The sequence below is a fragment of the Protomyctophum parallelum genome, assembly GCF_964188405.1.
Source record: "Protomyctophum parallelum genome assembly, chromosome: 11".
NCBI lineage: Eukaryota > Metazoa > Chordata > Actinopteri > Myctophiformes > Myctophidae > Protomyctophum > Protomyctophum parallelum.
This window is the reverse complement of record NC_139707.1, coordinates 7,105,785-7,130,511: the sequence shown is the minus strand read 5'-3', so window position 1 is coordinate 7,130,511 and position 24,727 is coordinate 7,105,785. Positions and strand designations below refer to the sequence as shown.

The following is a 24,727-nucleotide window of genomic DNA, read 5'->3' as shown; positions in this document are numbered from 1 at the left end:
TTTTTTTTTTAACGGCAATTTCTTTATTTACTATAGTCCTACTGGACCCCAGGAAATTACATCTGGCCACAAAAGATCATGGGATCTATTTAATGTGACGGGGGAGGTGACAAACAACATATTAAAACTATACTACCCCCTAGTAGTCAGTTGTTCATTCAGACACATGGAAAACAAGTTAACTACTGTGGCCAGATGGAATTTCCTGAGTTCTAGGACTATAATAAAGAAATAGCAGCAAATGCAACAAAAAAAAAAGTTGTCCTTTAACAGTATTAGTGGAAAGTAGCCACTTGCATTTTCTCAAGACACACAACGCGACCTTGTAGATCGGCTAGTTTCAGCCCGTCACAACCAAATAAAAATTATGGATGAAAGCGGGTTTGTCTCTGCGCACTTCTTTGGTCCGAACTAGGCTTTGGCGGTGGGATATTAACAAAGAATGTTTACACAAGAACTAAGAACAAAATTGAGGAATTTCACATTGCATTTCCATTTGTCGAAACTACTCCACATCTCGGAAGCAAATATTTCACTCCACTACCCATCATTTGAAAAACTGTTTACTTTGCAGATTTAGATTACAAAACATACATTAACCACAATACTTCTTTGGCTATTAAAAAATAGCCAAACATGTTTTTACTTTTACTCAAGTCGAATTCAGAATTTGACTTGAGTAAATGTACAAAATAACTGGAGGCCTTTTACTCACAACAGTAGTTCTATAGTGGTATTATAAATGAGTTCATCCACAGCTTAACAGAGAACACAAAGAAAATTAAAAGCAGCGGTGCATTTTAATACTTTTGTTTATTCATGATTTCCTCTTCAAACACATTTTCCTGATGTACATTTCCACCCAAAAGGAAAACCAGTGAGGTAAAAGTGCTGAGAAATGAAATAGTAATAAATGGTATCAACATCACCATCAGAGCCATAATTCATAAATCTGACAAAGGAACTCTTTTTGTATTAACTATTTCAAAAAATAGATATATAATATATATATATATAGTGCGACAAATCTCATATTTTTTCCCCGCCAAAACCCATTTTCTAACTCTTATTCCACAGACACCCTTGCATACAAAACAAGCACACGAACAGTACATGAATACACATTGCCTCGCTCTCCACACACACACACACACACACACACACACACACACACACACACGTAAACACAATGTGCTGCGACAAATTCCACAAAGCTCTTCATGCAGAGGAAAGCAGGAGAGCTCAATCACATTCCCAATGGCGTAAGACTTGCTCTTTCCAAAAAAAAAGAAAGTTCAAAAAAATAGCAAGACGTACAAGCTCACAGCACACCACTTCTGGCCGTGCTGAGAGCTTGTAGATCTGCCATTTTTTAATAGCCAACGCTAACAGTCTACAAGAATACCCAATGATATCAGCCGCCCCATTGGAAAATTAAGAAATAAGAATGACACAAAACATCTATACAGGCGAGACACACACACACACACACACACACACCCCCCCCCCCCCAATAGAAGCCCCCCGCCACACAGAGCACAGGAACCATGGATGAACCAAGAGAGGAAGGGGGGCGATTAACACTGAGACACCAATCGCATGGAATTACAGCACGCACAAATAAAGTGGCAGCCAGAAAACTAGTAGGGGGGAAAAAAATAATTTAAAGAAATAAAACGGACAGAATGCACATCATCATCATCGCCAAGGTTTCATTTCAATTTCAATAACACTAGTGTGCGTAATTAATAATTATACAAAGACCCACACAAAGCGGGTAGTGATAGCATTGCCTGTGTGAACCCCGTGGACCCCAACCCCCGCCCTCATGCCCGCTCTTTAACTCTGGGGTTAAAAAAAAAAAAAAAAAAAAGATAAAGCACATCTGGCTCGTAAAAAAAGCGAGCCGTTGGGAGTTCTCAGAGAACGGACGCTGTAAACACACTAGAGAGAGAGAGGCTGGAGGGCAAGGCACAAGAGGTACCTTACGATTCACGCAACCTTCAAGGGCTGGATCCTTTCGATCAGCCTTCTCAAAGGTTCGCAAACTTTTACATTTCAAGGTCCCCCCAATCAACTCTGACAGTGTACATATGGAGCCGTTAAGTAGAGTCCATTTGGTTCCATTTGTACACCGTCATAGAGTTACAGATCAAGGAACCCCCAGAGAAAACCATCGTTCTAGAAAACAGGACAAGGTTCCACCGAGTCTTGTTTTCTTTGACCCTCGCTCACCGAGTTGGGAGGAGGTCAAATAGGAGAGATTTAAAAAAAAAGGGAGCTATAAGATCAATACATAAGCCCCTCCTTAGTCCCCCACATTGCAGTCCTTGTGGTGGACAGTGAGTGGTCTTCTGAACCGTTGGGTTTGCTGGTGTTCAGAGTGGCTGCCTCATACAGCAGAGTCTCAAAAGATCTTGAGCTTTGATATAGTCGGCTGTGCCATCATGTCACGCAACGGAATACAGCCCTACAAGTTCACGCTGAGCTTGTAGATCTGATCGGCCAATAAATCAAGCATCACTCCCAGCACGCAAGTGAGTCGGCGTACCGACTAAAGCTGCAGTGTGTGAGTGATGACTGAATAGGAAACAAGATGCGGACGCAGCGTTAAATCCCAGATGTCACAGACCACTCGTTCCTACCAATTTAGGGATAGCTCACCCAAAAAAAGAGAAAAAAGAGAAAAAAGAAAATGTTGCGTTTGTCGCATTCCTAAATGTTGCGTTTGTCGCATTCTTAAGTCAATAATAATTTGATGACCGGCAGTGGTATTCTTTGTGTCTCCATAGGGAACCACTGCTGGTCATCAAATTATTGGCCATCTATCCATGAATTCAAGTCTCCATGGGGTGAGTAATCGATAGGGGGAAACATTTACAATTTTGGGTGAACTAACCCTTTAAGGCATGAACAATATGTGTGTCTGTGTGTGTGTGTGTGTGTGTGTGTGTGTGGGGGGGGGGGGGGGCAAAGTCACAAGAGTTCCAACTACTACTACTACTAGGGCAGACAAAAAACACTACAACACGTCGGCCGTCCGTGATCAGCGTTACAGGAAGGGGACATTTGAGATTCAAGAGTCAACACAGGTCAAGCAAACTTACAATTAATTACCACACATCTGCCAGCTAGCCAATACTCAAAGAAAGAAAAGAAAAATAGAAACTATAAGCCCTTGAAAACGCATGCACACACACACACACACACACACACACACTCACTCAATCTCCCTGAGATGCAGCTCATCTCTCTGGCAAACAGCCAATAGCTTATTCACATTCACAACCCTCTCAGCTGGACTGGGTTTGGAGTTATTTTTTTTTCCCCGCCCCTAACAAGGTCTCGTAAAGTGCTATCATTAGAACCAGCATTTTCTATGACATCATCAATGGCTTTTGTCAGTGCACTTAAGGTTGTCGCTTTGGTTCGTTTGGTGACACAGAACTTCCCTTGATGTCCCTTCCGAAGAATTTAGAAAATGTGGGTGTACTTTTTTTTTGTAAACCTAGCAGATCAACAAGACCACAACATATCGCATCTGCAACACGTTGTGGGCTTAATGTCTATCCATGTTCAATGCCAGATGCTGCCTTCATACCACAAAGCATAGACCCGGGGCGTTAGCATAGCCATGCGGACGATATTAACCAACAAGCAACTTTACAAGAGCAATCAAAGAGGATTTGTGAAGTTAATGAGGCTGAGAAGTGAGAACAGCAAGGCCCCCCAAACTGTATCTGTAGCTTTAGATAAGAAAGGGGCCAGAAGGGGGTTTAAAAAGGCCGACTAGTACGTGATACTGGAATGACAATATGCAGATAATCTAGTTCAGAACAAAGAAATGCATCTAATTCAAATTACAAAAAAGCCTCAATCGATAATGGATATAAAAATGCTGGAACAAGTAGATTACAAATTCCACCCCAAACCAAAAATCCAACTTGCCAAAGAAATTACAAATGCTGCAAAAGTGGGGCGTCAACATTTCAGAAGAGAGAAATAAACAAAAATGTGGAAAATAAAAGAAAAACTGCTATCCCGACTTGACAGCCATCCTCTCCAAACCTCCAAAATCTAAACCACCTGAACCACATGAAAGGCACTTGAGCGCTGAGAATTGCCGTTTCTGCGCTAGTAAGAGACTTTGGTCCAGTGTTTCACCTAGGCCGAGCCAACCGCGTGTGTGTGTGTGTGTGTGTGTGTGTGTGTGTTTTGTGACAAAGTGAGCCAGCACAAAGTGCCCTGACCTGGGGGGGTGGGACCTTCTACCAAACAGGACACGCTGACCCCCTGCCACCACCGTGTTCCCCCAAACCAGCCAGATAAGTCACACAGAGAGAGAGAGCACATGTGTGTGTGTGTGTGTGTGTGTGTGTGTGTGTGTGTGTGTGTGTGTGTGAGAAAGAGAGAATTGAATTCCTCCAACCTGCCAGGTCCTGTGTGCAAACCAGATAAGGGAGCGAGTGGGGCGGAGAAGGCCGGCGGGGGTGGGCGGCGGGGGAGAGGGTCATATCTGTTATCTGGATACACACTGCTCACAACGGGCTGTGGCTAGACGAGCAGGAACAGCTGGGGAGCGAATGGAAGAGGAACGACAGAAAGCCCAGCGGATGACACCGACACAAGGAGAGCAACTTTTCTTGAGTGTGAGTCAAAGTGAGAGAGAGCTCCTTTGAATTGTGAGTGAGTGAGTTAGTTAGAGAGAGTGAGAGAGTGAGAGAGAAATAGGTGTAGAAGTCACTACTCATCCAAAGCCAAGTTACGCCATCGCTGGTTGCCAAGATCCAAAAATAATGTGCGCTAGCTAGGGCTAGCCCCCCCATCCACTGCACTGGGCTCGGGGCAGAGCAGTTTGTTGGGCTGAAAATAGAAATTCACAGCTCAATAGAATGGAACCAGGCAGATTTGGGGTGTGGGTCGGAAGGAATTCAAAGTTAGCTCTGTCACAGCTATGGAGATATGTGGGGTTTTGGGGGGGGGGGTACGAGTGGGGGATTCTATAAGGACTCAAATGTCAGTTGTAGAGCTAAAATTGTCCAGAGCGAGAAGCGGGATTCCTCTGGCTGACACTTCTTGGTAACGTTCCACTTGACGTGCAGGTCAAGCAACACCAACCATGGGCGTTCATTTAACCGCAGTGTGTAAAAATAGAGCCAGGATTCCACGAAGGGAAGTGAATCAGCTCTCTGGGCGCATGTAAAAGGTGACGTCCCAGCCGACTATGTGTCACCAGCACAACCCTCATGATACCGCCCCTTCAAAAAAGATAATTATACCCCCCTGGGCTCGAATCAAAAGGGACAGTTGCTGGGGGCCTGCCACGGGACTCAGGATCGCATTTCGGGGGACGTCACCGAGCCTGCAAAGGGCCTGCAAAGTGCAGAAGGGGGTGACCTGCTATCCTGCCATGTGCTGCTCCTTATAAGGGTAGGGACCGCCGGTCAGTCAGTCAGTGTGCCTCTCACACTCCACAAGAACCAGAGCCAAGCTCCCATTCAGGGAGAAGGCCCTGTACTCTCACCCAGTGGGCCCCACTACACACACACACAGACACACATGCGTCACTCAGACCGGCTTCTGGCGTCTGAAGAGCAGGTATAGAAGAAACGGGAACAAAAAGGGACACGGAGGCCTCAAGTCAAATCTTCAGCACGAGACCCCCCACCCCTCCACCCCATCCATCTATTCTTGGTCGTGCACCGCTCACCGGAAATAGCAGATGTACAGTACAAGATCGCAGTGCATGACACGTTGTTGTGAGCATACATGTATAATTTCTGCCACTACCAGTGAACAAAGTAGAAATGTGGGTCACTTCGGGATTTCAGTCTTGACTGAATAAAAGGGCTTAACTAAAGCAAAACTAAAGAAAAAAAAAGAAAGAAAAAAAAAAAAGAAATGGGATGATTCACAGAGAGAAGAAAAGACAGGCTACATATTCGTCTCTGTGGGGTGGAAACCTCATGTCCAAACCGGTTACAGGTACTTTTCACGATTTCAAAAAATTCCCGTGTCAATAGTACAAGCTTTACGTCACATTTCGATCTTGTGGATCTGCTACTTTTGAGGCTTTCGTGAGACGCTGTCGTATGATCAAAAAAAAAAAAAGAAAAAAAAAGGATAATACATGGACTATAAGATGTTTCTGCCCAACAGCGACGACACACATTTTCTACACAGTCAACTCTTCTTGGCAGCCTGGCGAGTACAAATGCCTGCAAGGGACATCTTTGACAGAGGGCTTCCCCCTCCCTCCCTCCCTCCCTCCCCCATTTGCACTTCAAAAATTATCAATTCATTAGTCAGTAATATAAAAACAAAATCGGCAACTCCTCGCATGTCCGAAAAGGAGAGGTGGGAGCCGAGATAAAGTCACGGGCGTCTCGTCGTACCAAATCCCCAAACGCTGACCAGCAAACGAGGGTTGGCTCACCAGGTGAACTAAACAAACCACATCATTTATCACCTTCTAACGGCTGTGCTCGGCCGTCATTTTCTTTCCTCCATTTTTATCTTTTTTTTTTGGCCTTCTTTGCTTTTATACTTTTTTTCCTCGTTTCAGAATTTTCTGCTTTTTTTTTTTCTTATTCAATAATTTGACATCACATATTTTTCCCAAATATATACAGGAGAAAACCAAATATAAAGGCCTAACAATTTCTTACTTTACTTCATAGATGGACCAAAATTCATGTTAATACCATGAAGGAATGAGGGGGAGGGCTAAAGATGGGGTTAAGGCACCATGGACATCATTGTGACCAAGATGTCCTTAAACTGGACATAGGGAGGAGAACAGGGTTTTTTTTTGGGGGGGGGGGGTGGAAGAAAGAAAGAAAAAATCTAAATAACACTTAAAAGTACCACTTAGATCCATCCAACGACCGACACTTTGGTATAAGGAATGAGGAAAACGGAGAAGGGAGTCCAAAAAACAAAGTGAAAAGAAGAAAGCTTGTCCATTTAAATATAATCCTTTATGCCAGGGAAAAAGTGGGGGGGGAAAAAAAAGGGAAAAAAGAAAAGAAACTCCTTTCATGGCCTTAATCTAGATTTTCTGGGCACATTTTCCCTCCTCTCCCTCCGTCTCCTTCCCATATAGAAGCAGCAGCATCACGTCCCGTCTATCATCCACTCAGACTCCCTCTCCTCTCCTCTCGCCTCGTCTGTGTCTTTAGTCAGTTACAAGGCAGCCACGTGGGAATGTTCTGGTTGGCCACGTAGTAGTTGCTGAAGTTGTGGTCGCGGACGTACGGCGCCGGCTGGTAGTAGCATGTGACGCTGGAGGCGTCGGGGATGGCGCTCTGCTCGGCCAGCACGCGGAACGCCATGAGCGAGATGAGGTGCAGTGTCTGCCGCCGCTCGTGGCCCATGAGGCACACGGTGCTCTCGTTGACCACGCGGCGCAGGATGGTGAGGTAGTCGTACTTGCTGCGCTCCTCGCCCACGAAGTGGCTCTGCAGGTAGGCCTCCACCTTGCGCTGCTGCTCGCCAATGTCCGGGAAGTCGATGAAGAAGCGCGAGCACATGTAGCGCTCCAGCGCCTTGAACTCCTCCTCGTCCGTGGGCCGGAAGTCGCGCACCAGCAGGTTGCAGTACTTGAGGAGGCCGCCGCCACGGATCTCCTCGGGCCGCTTGGTGGCGATCTGCTTGTTGCGCAGGTGGCCCAGGGCCGCCTGGAAGTCGCCGTACACGCTCTCGCCGACCACGGTGGGGTGGAAGGCGCGCGACATGGGGGCGGCGGCGGCGCCGCCCGACAGCTCGTAGTAGGCGAGCACAGAGTCCAGCACGATCTGGAAGGAGTCCACGCTGAACTCGAACTGCCGGCGGATCGAGTCGACGAACTTGAGCTCCACGTTGCGCCCGTCGTTGTTGGAGAGCGAGATGAGACTCCAGCGGTCCTGCTCCGTGTGCACCTGAGGACCAGTCGGGGGGGGAAGGGGGGGTCAGTATGCTTTACTGTACTCCAAGTACAATATTGAGCTATTTGTACGTTACTTGAGAAGGTGCATTACATTCATCCATTTACACACCAATGGCAGAGGAATCATGCAAGGCATCAATCTGCATAGCGGGAGCAATTAGGGGTTCAGAGTCTTGCTCAAGGACACCAACTTTTACTCCACTACATCTCGGATCCAAATATTGTACTTTTACTACATATGAAAACATTAGTTACTTTGTAGAGTTTGGAATACATTAACCTCTTCAACCCTATATACATTTCGGCAAATTGGAAAATAGCAGATCTACAAGCTCACATTGCGTCGCATTGTCAGTTTGTTGCCATTTTCAAAAGATTCTGCACGATTACTTTTACGTTTGGTACTTTAAGCACATTTTAAGTGTGCCGGCCCTGGCATAGGTTTTTCAGAAAACTGTCATGATTTAGAAGACATTTTGTAGAATAAAGTAAAGAATAAAAATAAATGTATATACCCGTATTGTGCCGAATATAAGACAACCCCCATTTTTCAATACAATACAAGACTCATTTGTGGAAAAAAACAACATTGAATGTCAAATAGTCCAGTGTCCCGATTAAAACACGACGGAAAAAAACAGTCATATATTCAGCACAATAGTGTAGTACTTGACCAAAAGGGAGGTACTTGGCCACCAACTGACCTTGACCAGCTTCTGCACGTAGGCCTCCTTCAGCGTGGCGGGTGTGATCTTCTCCTTGTTCACGCCCTCGGGCAGGAAGTCGAGCAGCGTGCCCAGCACCACCTCCTTGATGCGCTGGAACTCCGCCTCACGGGGCAGGTCCACGCGGAAGATGACGTCCAGGTCCTTGTAGCTCCAGCCGCCACCGTCCTGCACCAGCACGTGGCTGGCCGTGCTGCCGTTGAGGCGCACGTCCTTCACGGCGATGCCGCTGCGCTCCAGGCGCTGCCGCACGCGCCACACAATGTCCTTGAGGCGCACCTCCAGCGTTGGGAAGTTGCCGCGGCCGTGCACGGGCACGGTCTCCGTCAGCACGTCATTCAGGCGGCTCACCTGGTCCCAGGTCAGCACGCTGCTATGCGAGGGGGCGGGGGCGGCAGCGGAGCTCGCCGTCTCGGCCGTCGCCGTGGTCGTCGCCTTGTTGGCCATCTTCCACAGTCCAAAGAGAGTTCAGGTCAACTGTCAGAGAGAGAGAGAGAGAAGGCACAGAGAGTTAGTGTCAAAGTGTCCTTGAGCAAGCCTCTGAACCTCTAATTCCTCCCCATGTTTGCATGGTTTCCTCAGACGTCGGCGTATGAATGGGTGAATAATGCACAGCAGCAAAATGTAAAGCTTTGGATAAACGCTATATAAATGAACCAGTCCATTTACCTATTTAGAGCAGAGAGGCTCACTAAAACAAGACTTACTTCAGACATACACAAATTAAAAACACTGCTCAAAGCACAAGGCACAAGGAGACACGCTTTGAGCTTGTAGATCTGCTACTTTTGAATTTGAATCCTGAAGTGTAACAGTTTTGGACATATGAGGTTTCCATCAGACAGTCAAAATGCACAGCAATGCACACTCTGCTGCTTTAACTAGCCTACTTTGAATGACATGACTTTTAATCTTGTGTAGGCCTAGTAGTAGCAGACCTACATATAGTAAAATATACCTTTCCCTCAGGTTCAGCATATTCTGATGGCACACACAGATTAACTAACCTTGACAGGGTTCCAGCCCATGGTAGTATGGTACCCAGCTAAATGTCGGTAACCAATTGGACCCTTATTGGATCTTTAACTCGAGTGTTTCATTGTACTCTCAAGCGTTAAATTATTGTTAAACATCTTAATACTTACAAGAAGTCTACACAATTAGAGATAATTTAAAAAAAACAGTTATCTCACCTATATGTAGCCTACCACAATACAGTAAGCTATGGAATTGTGGACAAAATCTTATCCAAAACTAAAACAAAATATTATTTAGTTTTGGGTCAGATTCTCATCAAATGGTTGTCCCGAAAGTGGCTCAAATGTTGAATAGATAAAAGGACCTTTATAAAAAGGGTTGAAAACCACCGACTTACATATAATGATCAGAGAGAGAGAGAGAGAGAGCTAGCCCTATAAACCACGGTCTCAAACGAAAGCAGAATGTGGAAGCGAACATGTGGGCAACTCATTCCGAACTACAATGGCTTGGTGAGGCTTCTAGAACAGCTTTCATTCCAGAAAAACACACAAGTGCTGCTGCACATGATGAGAGCTCCCGTTTGGGCTCAATAATAAATTATTATGATATAGAATCGACGGCAGCCCCGAAAACGAATCCATCTTCTTCCAAAAAAAAAAACAGGCAGGCTCATTCGGCGACGCTATAATTAAACAAACACTATAGTTGTCGATTTGGAGACGCCTTATTATAGCCTAAAATGTTAGAGAGTTTTACCTTTTAACTCACTTTTAGTCCCGTAAAATGGAAAAACACCATAAAACAAGCATTTATACATACATGGTTATTCTGGACAATGCCATATAAAGGTATCCCCTTGAGAACTATACTATTACATGGCATCATCATCATCCATAACTCGAAAATACAAAATCCCACTAAATTGCAAACACTCGTATAAAGGGAGAAGGGTGTTAGTTGTCAATGGAATTAAAATTAACAATTAAGCGACACATGGGACGCCTTGACGTTCAAACTTGAAAAGTTTGTAGCCCTTCATGTGTAGCCCACCGTCCGTCTCCGATAGAATGACACCAAAATGTGTAGCCGAATATAACATTAAAAAACCCGTTCCCACGTGGAACAAATGGAAGCAGCATTAATAGCACAACACACACAGAGACAACGTCTTTACATTTGATACAAAAAGTCGGTACGTACAGTTCCAAAGGTGTCCTCTGAAAGCATTCAAGTGTACAGAGACAAGTGTTTGTTAACTTGACATCCGTGCTGACTCTTCCATGCAAACACACACCGCACACTAAACTCCAGGCACTGCGATGGAAGGAAAGACAGAATGCGGCTCCCTGGGCGCACACAGCCGCTTTATAGGCCGAACCACCGCCTCCCCGATGCTGCACGTCCGCAGCAGGCCGCAAGTCCCGCCTCCAAGTCACTACTTTATTCACCACTTTATCGTTTCTTCACTTCAATACATTTTATTTGTTTTTATCTAAGACGAAAAATGGATCCGACACCCCAATATAATAGAGAATTATTTGGATTTAAAGTTTTAATTGTTTTTTTTATTTTTATTGTGATTCTATATTCTATTATTTGTTCGTATTCATGCGCCGTGGGCAGGCTGTGATTGGTCCGTGAGGTTTTTTGTGTTGCCAGGTGACCATAGGAGCATCCACATGCTCTTTCATTCAGTTTTCAGAACGCTTCCCATTGGATGGTTTAACCGGCCAAATAAAATAAAAATAAAATAATTAAATAAAAATAAAAATTTAATAAAAAGTAAGAAGTATCATCAAAACAGTATCAGAATGACTGCTTTTATAGTAGGCTACTGCCATTATTTTTATTCAGTGTTTGAGCCACGGACCACTATCTGATGACATTTAACTTTGCAGACACAAAAGTAAAGAATATGTATAGGAGAGATAACAGGCAAACGTTGATCAAAATAACAATTCTTCTACATTACAAGAAGTGTAGACTTCTTGTAAATTAAGTAATGGTAGATATTTAACAATCTTGAGAACGTAAAATGACACCAAATGGACCCGTAATGCGTAAGGGTACATTTGGTTTCATTGTACGCTCTCAAGAGTTAAAGATCTATTCCAGGGGGGGTTCAACTTGTGTGATTGTGAACCAGGGACCACCACCCTGATTTAGAATCAACCCGGGGACCACTATTGTGTTGGGTGCATGGGAAACTGGGGATATGGGCTAAGATTAGTGCTTTTGTAAGTTAAAGGTATATTCAGTGATTTCACTTAATTCAAATATCACTTATTTTTTTGTTTTGTTGTGATAATCCTCCCTACTATAGAGTGTGCTGACCATATAAGGAGTTCCTCCCTGTCCCCAGTTAACCCCTGGGGGTCAAAAAACCTTAGGTTTTGTTTTTGACTCTCTATCCTGATTGGACGAAAGGCTGGGTCCCAGGCCAAAAACTAAACCTAAGGTTTTTTGAGTGAAATCACTGAATATACCTTTAACACTTGCTATGCATCCCATGTGTATACATCCCACCGTTTCTCAACCGTTGACTACTACTGGTAAAATGTCCTAATAATAATGACTCAACCAGACAATCCGGTGCACTTCTCCCTTCTTGAGATTCTAACTCCCTTTTTCTGTTGAATTTCTTGAACTCCAACTTGTCAGTAAATGACTACATGCATCACAGGTCACTATAGTTCACGGTTTCTCAACTAGTGGAAAGAACATTTAAAACAAATCCTACATTACTAAATGCATGGTCAGGGACCACAGGCAATACCTCCACGGACCACCAGTGGTCCACGGACCACCTGTTGAAAACCCATGATCTATTCTATAAGGGTCCATTTGGTTACCAGCTGTCATTTAGTTGTGGACCACCTGGAACCCCCTCAAGGACCACTGGTGGTGCCGGGAGCACTGGTTGAAAACCACTGACTTAGAAGGCTGGCGCGCGCACGCACACGCACACGCACACACACACACACACACACACACACACACACACACACACACACACACACACACACAGAGAGAGAGAGAGAGAGAGAGAGGTGGAGGGGATTTCCGCATGACTTCCTTGTCATTTTAATGGAAAAGATTACATTGACTTTTTTTTGCTTACACAACATGAATACCAAAAGTTGTCAGGGGTTTATCGCAAAAATGTAAGCTGCCCTGCCCACACTATAGTACCACATCACTCACTCACTTTCCCTCTCTCTTCCTCTCTCTTTCTCACATGCACACACATACGTCACACACACACACACACACACACACACACACACACACACACACACACACACACACACACACACACACACACACACACACACACACACACACACACACACCCTCACACACACACACACACACACACACACACACACACACACACACGGAAGACTCCCCTACTTTTCTATGGAAGACCATGCAACAGTGACGTTATGATACCACTGAGACTTTCACTGACACTGAGACAGGCTTCTGAATGTGAATGTGAATGTGAATGTGAATGTGAATGTGAATGTGAATGTGAATGTGAATGTGAATGTGAATGTGAATGTGAATGTGAACGTGTGCATGCGTGTGTTGGAGGAGAGCAGCATGAAACACATGGTTTTACATACAGAGATAATGATGAATGAGATAATGAATTCAAATCTCTTTCTTTCCATGTAAACCTTCTGATATAAACTGTAAAGTAGTATAGGCCTACACTTACTCACTCATCAGTCCATGATGCTCACTCTATCTCCTTTACATATACCTTTTTAAAATAATTTTATTTTATCCCACAATTTAGCAAATTGCAAGCCGGACGTAGCGCGTGGAAGAAGGAACGTGTTATTCCGACCAGTTCCTTTCCCCTCCATCAGGCGCCCCGGCTAGCCAGGGGGAGGTAGTTTATATAGACCAGGATTACTGCATGTTTTTTGTGAGGGTACCTACCCTAGGGGACACGTGGAGAACATGCAAACTCCACACAGAAAGGCCCTTTCGCCAACCCCGCCTCGGGTATCATGGGCACTGATGACGTGGAGGAGAGAGCACACCTCCAGCATCCCCAGCGGGAATCGAACCCAGGACCTTCTAGCTGTGAGGCGACAGCACCACCGACTGTTCCACTGTGTCCTTCACATGTACTCACACACTCATGGTTTACCCATTCAGACCATGAGGCCCATTCTAACCTTTTTCACATCAAGGCCCCTTATTTATTCAGCAGTTGAGCCACGGAACTCATTTTGATGAGATTTAGCCTCTCAGACCCCAAACTAAGGAATATTCACCAGGCATGAACCCCCAAAATGATGCAGTATATTTGCCCCCGCCCCCACCCCCATCTGAAAAGGTTTTGTGCCATGCAGGGACCCCCAGAAGAGAAGATTTATTAACAAATTCAAAACTATGAGAAGAACAGATGTACACACACACACACACACACACACACACACACACACACACACACACACACACACACACACACACACACACACACACACACACACACACACACACACACACACACACACACACACACACACAGCCCGGACCCCGCAGCACAGCTGGGCATTTCCCTAGGTTGTTCTGTAGAAGATCGTAATCTGTTTCAGTATTTTTTTACTTTTTTAAGATACCGGTACTTCATTTGGTCGAGAGTGTAGACAGGAAACAGAAAGCAGTGTGTGTGTGTGTGTGTGTGTGTGTGTGTGTGTGTGTGTGTGTGTGTGTGTGTGTGTGTGTGTGTGTGTGTGTGCGCATGTCACCGTATGATTGATTTGCATCATCATCGGAACAGGTGACAACCAGAGTGCTGGAGGCATCTCACGCATGCACGCACGCACGCACGCACGCACGCACGCACGCACGCACGTCAGTAAGAATGTTTGACTCACTCATTCATTGTAAAGAGCAGAGCTGGAGGTTGAGGTTGACGTGACCACATGAATTCCCCACACAGAGCTGTATACGTGCTACTCCAACGCTGCTATACCAGGCAGTGCTTCACAAAAATATCCTCAGGTTCCCAAAGTCTTCAAATCTTTCAAAAAAGATGGACAACCGTGTGTCAGATGGCACGTACTGCACTCCCTGTGGTGGTGTGGAACGTGTGTCGAATTTGAAGTCGGTGCATGGGGGCGAACAGTTTCCGAGTTACATGGATTACAGACATACAGAGACTTGAGTGCATTTATAGATAGAAGATTTACATCGGCTGTGTGTGCGTGTGCAGGGACAGAGCCAAGGCAGAGGGCTACGGATCAGCAGAGTTGCTATGAAGCAGAACACATCCTGTGTGTGTGTGTGTGTGTGTGTGTGTGTGTGTGTGTGTGTGTGTGTGTGTGTGTGTGTGTGTGTGTGTGTGTGTGTGTGTGTGTGTGTGTGAGAGAGAGAGAGAGTCAGCATTTCAGACACAGTAGGGGGTAGATGTGCTGAAAGCAGAGTCGAAAGCAGAGTAGTAAGATGGAGCATATATCACGTTGCAGTCGCGCAGAAACCTTTTACCTCCATATTTAAACGTACTACTACATACTACAGTGTCACATGCGTATCAAAAACAGCAGATCCACATGCAGTATAGGCTCGAAGCGCATGCAGCGCAAAGCTTATAGATCTGCTATTTCTGAATTTGAATCCTGAAAAGTAACAGTTTTGGACATGACATGAGGTTTCCACCCGACAACGGATGATAAACTATCCCTCTCTGCTCTGCGCTCTCTTCCTGTGTGCCTCTGTTTCTCTGCGTTTTACAAGCGGTTTCATACCACCGGCCACCGGGCAGCCACATTAGCCCTTCTCCAATGCATTTACACTCAACGTTTCAAACTATAAGTATAGCTCAAAGGTCTCTTTGGACAAAGTTGTGGAACTTTCCCCCAAAACCGTGCATGGTGGATTTAAATTAATGCCAGTTTGATACACCGAGAAACCCTGATGGAGAGGTTCCTGTTTGGACGTATACGTGCATGAACCAGTTTGGCAGATCCGGTGCAAGGCAGTGGTTTTCAACCCTTTTCATTTCTAGGCCCATTATTTATTCGGCATTTGAGCCACGGACCACCGTTTGACTTGCTGACCCAAAACTAAAGACTTTAACGTTATCGTTGGATAGGATTTTGTCCACAATTCCATTCTCTATAAGACTTCTTGTAAAGTAAGTAATGCAGATGTTTAACAATGACATAACTCTTGAGAACGTAAAATTAATTTGGTTCATACGGGTTTCATTTTACACTCTCAAAAGTTAAAGAACTAATAAGTGGTGCAAGATATCAGAATATCAGAACGAGTATCAGAATATATAGCTATTTAACACGTATTTCATTAAACCAAAGAAAATCACCTATGCTACCTACGTGCGTTCTCTTTCAATCTACACCAACTATCTTCGGTTATTGTCTCCACCAGCCGAAGGCATGGGGGAGAGTATGTTTTGCACTCCGTCCGTCCGTGTGTCCGTCCGTCCGTGTGTCCGTCCGTCCGTCCGTCCGTGAGCAGCTAATCTCGGCCACCGTTAACCCGGTCGATGCCAAATTTTGCACACACACTCCCTGGATGCCAACCATGAACCTCTGCCCCAAACTTTCCAGAACGGAGGCCGCTTTGTGCAAAACAAGTTTTTGCACAGTACACCTACAGATTTTGTCCAAACATCACGCAAATTGGTACACAGTCTCTCTAGAGCCATTCAACCAAACCGGTCTTTCAGATTTCTCAGACTCCATCCTGATTGGTTAAGATTGGCTTCCAAAATTCACACGAGTGCTCAGTTTCAAACAAAATGCTGCAAATCATGAAAACATCGCGTGATTTCCGTGAAATTGTGCACCCACATTCCCACTAGGCCGAGGACGAAATGCCACATGAACAATTTCAACTCAGCCTCAAGGTGGCGCTATAACTGGCCCAAAAGTGTTTTTACCTCTAACTGCACAGATCTGTGGATAACTTTGTATGCCAACTCCCTAGAGGCCAAGGAAAAACCTTTGCCTGGAATTTTTCCCATCTGCTCTTTATAGCGCCACCAGGAGGCCGACATATGTAAAACACATTTTCTATTATTACTCCTTCAGATTTTATCCAAATTTCACGCAAATCGGTACACATGATCTCCATAGTCATGTGATTAAGACAGGTTTGTTTGATTTCTCATATTCCATCCTGATTGGCCACGATTGGCTCCTACAGTTTTCAGGAGTAGCAAATGGCCACAACTCCTCAACGCAGCGTCCGATTGCGATGAAACTGTGCACGCATATTCCCACTAGGCTGAGGAAGAATCCTGGTGGAGACCTGTGCCGATTGACACTTTATCTAGTTTTCCAAATGTTCCCCCACCAGAACAGGGGCGTTGAACGGGTTCAAATGGTGGTAACATGACATTGGACCGACCTCCAGTTAGTCCGACTGGTCAGACTAAAGAGAGCCTTGAAGAGAATATAATCCCCACTCTACTGACGTATATATACAGTATACGCCACATGCTGTACTGCAATGTACACAATCCTTCATCTGTCTTGTGTTATAGCTATCTACTATATCAGAGTGAACAGCATGATATAACTGCTGCCCAACAGCATGTGTTTTTCGTAAATCAACTCCCTACTACTCCCAGCCCCAGGTGCTCCCCAGCAAAATGATGGAAAGTTGGTAACCCAATGTGTCATGGTCTGTCTCCCTACAGACCATGTTTTCCTTGTCAGCCACTCCCACTCTCCATTGCCTCTCTCAGTCATTGTCACACACCTGTTTCCACCCCCTCTTCAGCCCTACAGTGCCATGCCCATTCCACACCTGTGAACACTTCTGCAATTACCCTGCTCCCTATAAGACTGGACTCATTCCACAAACATGCACACTGTCAGTCTGTCAGATAATACTTCCTTGTCCCCGAGCTGTCCCGTGTTCCTAGTTCTCTGTGTTTTCTGAGTGGTTCTGCGTTATTGGACTTGTGATTACTCTTCTAAGGTTTGCATTCCTGTTTCCTGTTTTGTTCCTGTTTTTGTACCTTTTGGAAGAGTTCTTTGCTTTTTGGAATTCCCTAAGTTTTGTGAGCTTAACAGTTTTTTGGCTTAATAAATCATTTAATTTGAACATTCCTGCTCTTGTCCTGCATTTGGGTCCTACCCACCCTGCCTATCGTAACACAATGGACCCTGATAGATCTTTAACTCTTGAGAGCGTAACATTATTGTTAAACATCTAATTACTTAATTTACAAGAAGTCTACACAATTAGAGAATGTAGGATAATTGTTATTTTGATCAAGGTTTGCCTGTTATCTCCTAATGGTACCAACATCAATACAGCATGGACAACAAAATATTCTTTAGTTTTGGTTCTGAGAGGCTAAATGTCATCAAATGGGGGTCCGTGGCTCAAATGTCCAATAAAAAAATGGGCCTTGATACAAAAAGGGTTGAAAACCACTGCCCTACTTGATCCTGCAGACAGACTACTGCGTCCTACAGCGTCACACAAAAGCATCAAGAGCAGCAGATCTGCGAGCTTGTCGATTTGCTACTTTTATATTTTGAACCCTGCTTTGGACATAATATGAAACATGAGGTTTCCACCCTGCAGCAGTTCTGTGTTTTTAAAGTTCACACAGGTCATGACCGTGGTTTTGACTTCAACAACATCAACAACCATCATGACCCTAAAACGCTGCGCTCTCCACTTCCGTAGCAGCGACACTCTGTCAGTTTCACTTCTCACCACGGCCACTGCACAGTCAAGTCCTGTGTGTTAATTCAACTATTTCGCGTGCGTTTGGTTTTAAAAGCAGTGCATCGCAAAATAACTTCCTGAAGACGGAGAATTGAGCTGCATGGTTTCAAATTTACACACACCGAACACAACACAGATTCCGGTGCAGATTATGCACAAGGAAGGGAACATTGAACATTGTATTTGTTTTGTTTATAATGAAACGTCTGTGCAGCAGCAGCAGGAAACAAATTGAAGTCATGAGGGAGAGTGAGACTATAGCTGGTTCACTGCTTCTGGACACCTGCCAAAAAGCTTGTATACTGTGGGAACCAACACACGAGCATCGATCGAGAAGAGGGGGACTGCCCAACCTCCCCAACCGGGATCCGATGGAGTCATTCCGACGGGGCATTAGTCAGACATGCAGGGACAATGGTCGGACTAGCGCTCCAACATGCGCTGCTCCCGTGCTTGCGGTTATGGTTAGGTTAGGGTTTGAGGTAGGTTGTCGGTCTAACGACTGTCGGACCGATAATAATGTCGGAACTATACCCGTCAAATCAAACTCAGCTTCTTCTATGCAACGATAGAGTCTGTTCTCCTATATTATGGCAGCTGAATGCTGGATCCTGAAGCCAACCCTGCAGAAGTCTGTGGACGGGTCCTATACCAGAATGTTGCGTGCAGTATACTTAACATCAGTAAGAGTACACATTACCAACAATAATCTGTATGATGGAATGCCCAAGGGTGAGCCAGAAAACAGCAGCCAGGAGAATGAGACTATAGCAGGACACTGCCAAAGACACCAAGAGCTGCCAGCCAGCAAACTATAGTGCTGTGTGGAAGCAACACACAGGCACCGGTCACGAGGACGTCCCTGGATGTGCTCAAGACAGAGAAAGACGCAGGAGCGCAAACCACCAACGAGCTGGCAAGATGTTCGGAGAACCGGGATGACTGGAAGTGACGAGACGATGGAGGGCTCGTCTGAGGACCACCTAGAGAGAGAGGTCAGCAGGGGAGAATGTTCTCTGCCTGCCTCATAGAGTCCATGAAGTCACTGTTTATACATGTACTTGTGTGCCGTTATGTAAAGCCGTATATAGTCTATCAATGTGAATGTGTGGTGTGGTGCGGTGCGGTGTGGTGTGGTGTGGTGTGGTGTGGTGTGGTGTGGTGTGGTGTGCGTGCGTGCGTCAGGTTGTTCTGTGGCTTCACTGTACCTGCTTTATTCACTTTTCATCACCCCCCCCCCCCCCCCTCTCTCTCTCTTGAAAAGCGAGGATCAGCAAAATGCCCTCTCTCTCTTTCCAGAAGTTTCCTTATCTTTCCATCCTTATTGAGGACATTGGGTTCTCACAAAGCTATCAGCACAAGTACACACACATGGCAGAAGTGTGTGTACACAGGCTGACTTGTGTGAATAGCTGTACTTGTGCATGCAAATTATATGATCAGGGACATGTGAATATAGACATGATACTATGTACGTAGTACACACACAGACACACACACACACACACACACACACACACACACACACACACACACACACACACACACACACACACTCCTGCCGGTGACTCAGAGGAGTGACAGAAATGCATTTTCACTGACTTTACACAGACAAAATGCTCAGAGTTAATGGGTCCATTTGGCTCCATTTATACACTCAGAGTTAACCCGTTACAACCATGAGGTTGAATCTAAAAATGTCTTCCAAATCTCCGCAGTTTCATCACAGTTTTCTGAAAAAACATACGTTGCTATTATATGTCAGTGGTGCTCGGTCAAGGACCGCCAAAATGATGATGATGAATACATTTGGCAGCCTATAGGTGCCCCCTATAGGCTAGGGAACCACTGGGTTAAATGGAATGGTGCCACCTAGGCTAGGGAACCACTGGGTTAAATGGAATGGTGCTACCTAGGCTAGGGAACCACTGGGTTAAATGGAATGGTGCCACCTAGGCTAGCGAACCACTGGGTTAAATGGAATGGTGCCACCTAGGCTAGGGAACCACTGGGTTAAATGGAATGGTGCCACCTAGGCTAGCGAACCACTGGGTTAAATGGAATGGTGCCACTATAGGCTAGGGAACCACTGGGTTAAATGGAATGGTGCTACCTAGGCTAGGGAACCACTGGGTTAAATGGAACGGTGCCACCTAGGCTAGGGAACCACTGGGTTAAATGGAATGGTGACCCCTAGGCTAGGGAACCACTGGGTTAAATGGAATGGTGCCACCTAGGCTAGGGAACCACTGGGTTAAATGGAATGGTGCCACCTAGGCTAGGGAACCACTGGGTTAAATGGAATGGTGCCACCTAGGCTAGGGAACCACTGGGTTAAATGGAATGGTGACACCTAGGCTAGGGAACCACTGGGTTAAATGGAATGGTGCCACCTAGGCTAGGGAACCACTGGGTTAAATGGAATGGTGACACCTAGGCTAGGGAACCACTGGGTTAAATGGAATGGTGACACCTAGGCTAGGGAACCACTGGGTTAAATGGAATGGTGACCCCTAGGCTAGGGAACCACTGGGTTAAATGGAATGGTGACCCCTAGGCTAGGGAACCACTGGGTTAAATGGAATGGTGACCCCTAGGCTAGGGAACCACTGGGTTAAATGGAATGGTGACCCCTAGGCTAGGGAACCACTGGGTTAAATGGAATGGTGCCACCTAGGCTAGGGAACCACTGGGTTAAATGGAATGGTGACCCCTAGGCTAGGGAACCACTGGGTTAAATGGAACGGTGACCCCTAGGCTAGGGAACCACTGGGTTAAATGGAATGGTGACCCCTATAGGCTAGGGAACCACTGGGTTAAATGGAATGGTGCCACCTAGGCTAGGGAACCACTGGGTTAAATGGAATGGTGACACCTAGGCTAGGGAACCACTGGGTTAAATGGAATGGTGACCCCTAGGCTAGGGAACCACTGGGTTAAATGGAATGGTGACACCTAGGCTAGGGAACCACTGGGTTAAATGAACGCGGAGGGTTTGAACAGTGCTCACTCACTGACTGGCTCGGCACCGCAGCAGCCGGGAGGATCTGAACAGCCCTGACTGGCTGGCTGGCTGGCTGGCTGGCTGGCTGGCTGGCTGGCTGGCTGGCTGGCTGGCTGGCTGGCTGGCTGGCTGGCTCGGCACCACGCAGGCAGCCCGGACTGGAGGCACAATGAGCAGCCTGTCCGCTGCGCTGGCATGGAGGTGAGGAGTGCGGGTTGAGACGGAGGTGAGAGACTGCCAGCCTCCTAACCAAAGTCTAAATTCAGAGCCTTAAGTCTTTTTATAGAATAAACACACTTATATCATTCAGTCCAAGTGAAGACATCGGATCCCTTTCGCAACATTTTCACCATCAAACTTCCTCTGGTAATAATGGTAGAATGTAGGCTCTACTAATTGCAGTGCCAGTGGTTCCCAAACCTTTAAGCTAGAGACCCAGGAGAGAAATGAGTGTGCCTGGGACCCACATTCGTATAGCAGATCTACAAGCTCACATGCCATTTTCACTAGGTCTTAAACTATTATTATTATTAACTTTATTAAGCACCCAGAATAAACACAGGCCTCTAAGCATATATAGCAAACCGGTATGAATGGAGCTTCTTCCAGAGAACTGTAGCCTATACTGTATGTGGCTGATTGCCAACAGCGCTGTCACTCAACCTCCATTCACCACTGGGCACAGCAAAGAGGAACAGAAAAGACACACACACACAACCCAAGTCCTGCAGGGCCATAACTAGGGATGCATTGAATGGGAAATTCCTGCACGAAACCAGATAGAGTTAACAGTTGACCGAAAAACAAAACAACACGTTATCAGTCGTCAGGCTCAATAGAAAAGCAGCAACGCAACACCCCATAGCCTACACTACCACCCCTATACTGCAAGTCTCTATAGGGGCAACGCAACACCCCATAGCCTACACTACCACCCCTATACTGCAAGTCTCTATAGGGGCAACGCAACACCCCATAGCCTACACTACCACCCCTATACTGCAAGTCTCTATAGGGGCAACGCAACACCCCATAGCCTACACTACCACCCCTATACTGCAAGTCTCTATAGGGGCAACGCAACACCCCATAGCCTACACTACCACCCCTATACTGCAAGTCTCTATAGGGGCAACGCAACACCCCATAGCCTACACTACCACCCCTATACTGCAAGTCTCTATAGGGGCAACGCAACACCCCATAGCCTACACTACCACCCCTATACTGCAAGTCTCTATAGGGGCAACGCAACACCCCATAGCCTACACTACCACCCCTATACTGCAAGTCTCTATAGGGGCAACGCAACACCCCATAGCCTACACTACCACCCCTATACTGCAAGTCTCTATAGGGGCAACGCAACACCCCATAGCCTACACTACCACCCCTATACTGCAAGTCTCTATAGGGGCAACGCAACACCCCATAGCCTACACTACCACCCCTATACTGCAAGTCTCTATAGGGGCAACGCAACACCCCATAGCCTACACTACCACCCCTATACTGCAAGTCTCTATAGGGGCAACGCAACACCCCATAGCCTACACTACCACCCCTATACTGCAAGTCTCTATAGGGGCAACGCAACACCCCATAGCCTACACTACCACCCCTATACTGCAAGTCTCTATAGGGGCAACGCAACACCCCATAGCCTACACTACCACCCCTATACTGCAAGTCTCTATAGGGGCAACGCAACACCCCATAGCCTACACTACCACCCCTATACTGCAAGTCTCTATAGGGGCAACGCAACACCCCATAGCCTACACTACCACCCCTATACTGCAAGTCTCTATAGGGGCAACGCAACACAATCTAAAAGAGCACAAACACAGAGAAAATCACACCCATGTGAAGTGAGGGGCGCTCTCATCAACACGTCATCATACATCATCTCATTCCGGCCAAACACAATGTTCAATGTTTGAGCTCACTCTTAAATCAGGTCTACAAAAACTAAACAAGATCAAAAGGCAATTAGCACAAGACATCAGGGTGGCCAAAGATCAGAACATCACACAGAATAATAAAGAAATCCACACACCAGAGTCAAATGACGATCACAGCAACAGGAGAAAGTGGGGAATAAAAGACAAGGTAGCGCGTCAACGCCTACCAGAAACTTCCCACGGACGTATTTCATATGTCAAGCACACAGTAAACATACAGTAGAGCACACACACACAGCCCACAGACGTAGCATACAGAGAGGGTGCGAAGCCTCTCCCAGGCTTATGTGCTGCATGGCTGATTGCCAATCTAAATGATGTGGTGTCACTCACCACACAATCACCACTGCAAGAAAGAACACACACACACACACACACACACACACACACACACACACACACACACACACACAAACAACCTCGGCAACCTTGCAGGCGTATATGCAAAGGCTAAAACATCAACGTCATTTAGATATATAGCGTGTTATGTAGACAGATGCCAGGTCATTATTGAACAGGCATTCTGTAACATTATTCTATATTCTATTTATTTATTATATATATTCTAATCTAATCTATAGTGTATGTATTACCTTGTGTAAAAGGAGTTGTATATACGGTACAAAGGTATGTCGGTTGTAAGGGCAAGATAGATACCTTATTGGCTCAGATGGGTTGACGTGTGCTTGATCCTGATCCTGATCCTGAAGGTCAAAGGTCTTGAATGTGGAGTCTTGAAGAGGTTCCGTTGTGTCCTGTGTCTTGTAGAGTGATGTTGATGGGGAGCGTGGTTGTATATGAGGGTCTTCAGTAGATTCTGAGGAGTTGAGATCGTTTGAGATTCCTGAGTGGATGGAGAGCTGCTCTTTTATACTATTCAGGTTATCCTGATGATGTCAGAGTGATGTGTCGTCCAGGTGATGATGTCAGTGGGTTTCAGCTCCATATATGGAGATCCAGGTGATGACCCATATGTGGAATACGTGATGTCAGACGTAGGCGTGCAGTCAGCTCTATTATAGAGATTCAGACGATATCGTCGGTATTGGTCCGCTCCATATATGGAGATCCATGTGACGAAGAGTTGGTAACGTCGAGGTTGGAGTGCCAACTTGGCAGGTAACTATGGTAATCTGGCAAAGCATTGAGGTGAGGTGAGAGCAGGTGGTGATCCACCTGAACTGAAGCCGCACCCTCATTGTTGTATGACAGAGGGTGTAAGCAGATCACCTAAGATTCCATGCGTGGCCAAAAGAAGCTGACTGCCGGGGTCTCTTCCGGTTTTTTAGACAGCTGGTGGATGGAAATGAAGCTCCACCCACGCTGGGGAAAGCTTTTCCGGGAATCTGGCCGACGCGTGGGTGGAGGATGAAGGCAAGCCACGCTTTAATAA

General features: G+C 45.9%; 1 protein-coding gene across 1 annotated transcript; it reads right to left on the bottom strand.

The window, feature by feature from the left end:
• Nucleotides 1-794: 794 nt before the first annotated feature.
• Nucleotides 795-10,963, bottom strand: tent5c (terminal nucleotidyltransferase 5C). The gene is made up of 3 exons (XM_083776635.1): nucleotides 10,834-10,963; nucleotides 8,632-9,129; nucleotides 795-7,919 (listed from the first exon to the last, which is right to left on the bottom strand). The coding sequence occupies exons 2-3, from the start codon at nucleotides 9,097-9,099 to the stop codon at nucleotides 7,182-7,184; spliced, it is 1,206 nt and encodes a 401-aa protein (XP_083632761.1). The 5' UTR covers nucleotides 9,100-9,129; nucleotides 10,834-10,963; the 3' UTR covers nucleotides 795-7,181.
• Between the last annotated feature and the right edge of the window lie 13,764 nt (nucleotides 10,964-24,727).